Source organism: Etheostoma cragini, unplaced genomic scaffold (genome assembly GCF_013103735.1).
Source record: "Etheostoma cragini isolate CJK2018 unplaced genomic scaffold, CSU_Ecrag_1.0 ScbMSFa_270, whole genome shotgun sequence".
NCBI lineage: Eukaryota > Metazoa > Chordata > Actinopteri > Perciformes > Percidae > Etheostoma > Etheostoma cragini.
Window position 1 is genome coordinate 7,553 of NW_023266890.1, and position 3,343 is coordinate 10,895.

At 41.6% G+C, this 3,343-nt stretch overlaps 1 protein-coding gene across 1 annotated transcript in view; it reads right to left on the reverse strand.

Annotated features, from left to right (window-relative positions):
* The window catches only part of LOC117940530 (NLR family CARD domain-containing protein 3-like), a 5,786-nt gene extending 4,040 nt beyond the window's left edge, over positions 1-1,746 (reverse strand). The window contains 2 exon segments of the mRNA XM_034865776.1: positions 995-1,129; positions 1,586-1,746. Of these exon segments, the coding sequence (XP_034721667.1) occupies positions 995-1,129; positions 1,586-1,746 (296 nt within the window).
* Between the last annotated feature and the right edge of the window lie 1,597 nt (positions 1,747-3,343).

The following is a 3,343-nucleotide window of genomic DNA, read 5'->3' on the forward strand; positions in this document are numbered from 1 at the left end:
TAGAAGTAAAAAGTCGCAACAAAAATATATAGTAAAGTAAAGTAAAAATATCTGAAAAATCAACTTGAGTACAGTAACAAAGTATTTGTACTTCGTTACTTCCCATCTCTGCTTCCATTGTTAAATCCTCACCTTGGACCAAGTTACCTTTCTCCTGTTCTCATGTTTCGTTCTAATATTCACTTGTTATATTTTCAATATTTTCTGTTGTTGTAGATTTGGTTCAGTCCGATGTTGACTTGTTTTGTGTTCACACTGAGTCGAGAGAAGACATCTACACCATACTGTTCATATTGTAATATAATACTTATATTATACTTATAATACTACATAATACTATTTATTGCAGCATCCTTGCACTATGCTCCATAATTAAAATAATAACTATTATAATTATAATTTACTCATGCGTACTTTGCATTCTTCATTGCACTATTGTCTCAAACTGTCTATATTGTTCCAACAAAGGTGCTACTTGTTTTGTCATGCCATCCAGGAGAACAGTGTAAAAGGTCCAGAGTGAATCCATGTGAAACACACAGGTGGCTGCATCTCGTAGACCACTAGCAGTAATGCATGGTACATTGCCTTCATTTAGGTGACGCTTATATCTACAGCTATATATGTCAGAGGATGAACTCCTCTGGAGAAACTAGGGGTTAAGTGCCTTGCTCAGGGACACATGGTATATGTATCGCAGTGGGAATCAAACCTAGATCTCCCACACCAAAGGCATGTGTCATATCAACTGAAGCATCACCACCCAAGGAGCAGGTTGTTTGTGGGCTGCCCCCTGCTGTTCTGTTATTCTTGGCAAGGCCACCTGCCCTAGTACAGGATTATTTATTATATGTTGGTTAAAGTCCGGTTCAGACCAAAGATTCTGGACGAGACCAGTTGAAACCTGCAGATACCTGCAATGCTCCGGTCTGCAGCGTCCTGAAAGCTGTTTACACCAACCACTTACAGCTGGTAATCTGTTTTAAGTCCTCACCTGGGATCAACTGAGGGACGTCCATCTTTGAAGTCTTTAAGCCAACCCTTAGACTGGTCACTCTTCATGGACACACAGCTGGGTCCAGGTCCAGGTCCAGGTCCAGCAGAGTCAGGTGTGAGCTGCTGCTCTGGGCTTCAACACAACACAGCCAGAGGTTGAGTGTGAATAATGGTGACAGTGGGAAATCATTTCCTCTGCATATTCTTTCATGTCTTATATGAAGCTGTTATTCTAGACATTGCAGGGATGTCCTGGATGTGCAGGTAACATTAGACTGTAGTGAGAAAGGATGACAGCCGGACATGTGTGAGTGAGACCGAGTTCCTGTGTCCCCCTCTGAGCTGGGACTCCAGCGTGTCTTTAATGTTAGATGTGAGATGGTGTCAGGCTGTAGTCTGTTCAGAGTCTTCTAGTGTCTGCTAGGGTTAGAGAGAGAGAGAGAGAGAGAGGACCAATGGCCACGTTGCAGCTCTCTCTCTCCCAGTATACTGTGTACAGTACTTAACAGAAGATCATCAGCACTACAAGGTAGTGTACTTCAGGTGGTGGAGTGATGTGAGACTGGACAGTTAGAGATGGGGGTCTCACCTTTGAGCTTTGGTCTGGCGGTCCTGTTCCCCACACAGAGTGGTTCCTCTGTCCTCACACTGATCCATGCTGCTGGACTCAGCCTCTCGCCTGCAGCGGAAACAACAGCAGTTCTCATTGGCTCTTCTTGTCTCTTTCACATCACTGGTCCACATCCACATCAACTAATTTTCATCGTCCTAGTCAAGGCTAAACCCCCCACTTCTGGAAACCAGGGGATTTCCACCATTACGTAATCACACAGGTGGCCACAGTAGAGGACATGGTCTGTATTTCGCCACTGTTACAGTATGTGTGACACTTACACTTAAAGTGTGCCAAAGGTCACACCTAACACCTATTATATAGTTTCAGCTGTTTCTGATATGTAGTACATACATACATCGAAACAACACATATCATGGGTTACATAGCACAGGGCAACAGTATATATATATATTTCAGCTGGTAATTTTGGGTTTTCAACTGAACATTAATTCAACACATCTTGATTATAAAAATATGTCTATACCACAAACGTGTGAACCAAAATGACCAACTTCAACATAATAAGGGGGGGGGGGGGTCAAAAAAAGAAACACAAGTCACTATATTCAACAGAACACAAGATTACATGAATTATTAAAGTAAAATATGAATAAAAACATCATATATCCAAGAACAATTCAAAAATCTTGATATGTACTCTGTTAATAACATTCAGTTAAAACTCAAATAGGTTTAAGGTTAAGTATTATGACGGGGTCCAAGCCTCCCTGGCCCCCCCTCGACAAAAGTCAACAAAGTCGTCGTATAATATGTCCAAAAAGTCAACAAAGTCATAGTATAATATGTCAGAAAGTCAACAAAGTCATAATACAGTATTTTGAGTATATTAGATGAAAAAATAAACTCACTATATTTAACAAAACACATGAATACATTAAGTAATGAAGTAAAATATGAACAGTCATATATCCAAAAACATTGTTAATAACATTCAGTTCCACAACACAAGGTAAAACTGTTTTAAAGATCAGATCAAATGTTAGCAACTTCCCTTGTCATCGTGACCTGCTCTTTTTACCCAGGGTGATGAGCTCTGACAGACTCCACACGTCCTTCTCTTTCCATATTTATCAAGCAGGTTAGTGTCTGCAAGTGGTCCTGGACCGGGGCTCTTTGGGCTCTGGACTGCTCTCTCTTGTTATCTGGGTAGTAAACAGCGTCTTGACTCATGGTATTTGTTCCCTCTCTCCACTCTAACAACAGCCTGGCTTTAGAAAATGTTCAAGAGGAGGCAGTGTGAGTGAGTTGGTGTTTTTTAAAACTACTACTCTGAGAAAAGGTTTTCCCACAATGTTCACACCAGTACGGCTTCTCTCCAGTGTGAACACGGCGGTGGACTTTAAGCTCACTCAACGTTTTGAAAGCTGCACCGCATTGGTCACAACTGTATGGTTTATCTCCAGTGTGAATGCGTTGGTGGACTTTAAGACTACTCAACGTTGTGAAAGCTGCCCCAGATTGTTCACACCAGTACGGCTTCTCACCAGTGTGAACACGCCGGTGGGATTTCAAGCTTCCTAAACGGTTGAAAGCTGCCCCGCATTGGTCACAGCTGTATGGTTTATCTCCAGTGTTATTCCGTTGTCTTCTGCACGTGTTCTGCTTTATTTTTATTAACATGCATTAGCCTGCTTGTCACTATTGTTGTTGCAAGTTTGATTTAAACCCTACTACAGTTGTTTAGATGGTTAGAAATGGTTGCACTGGCAC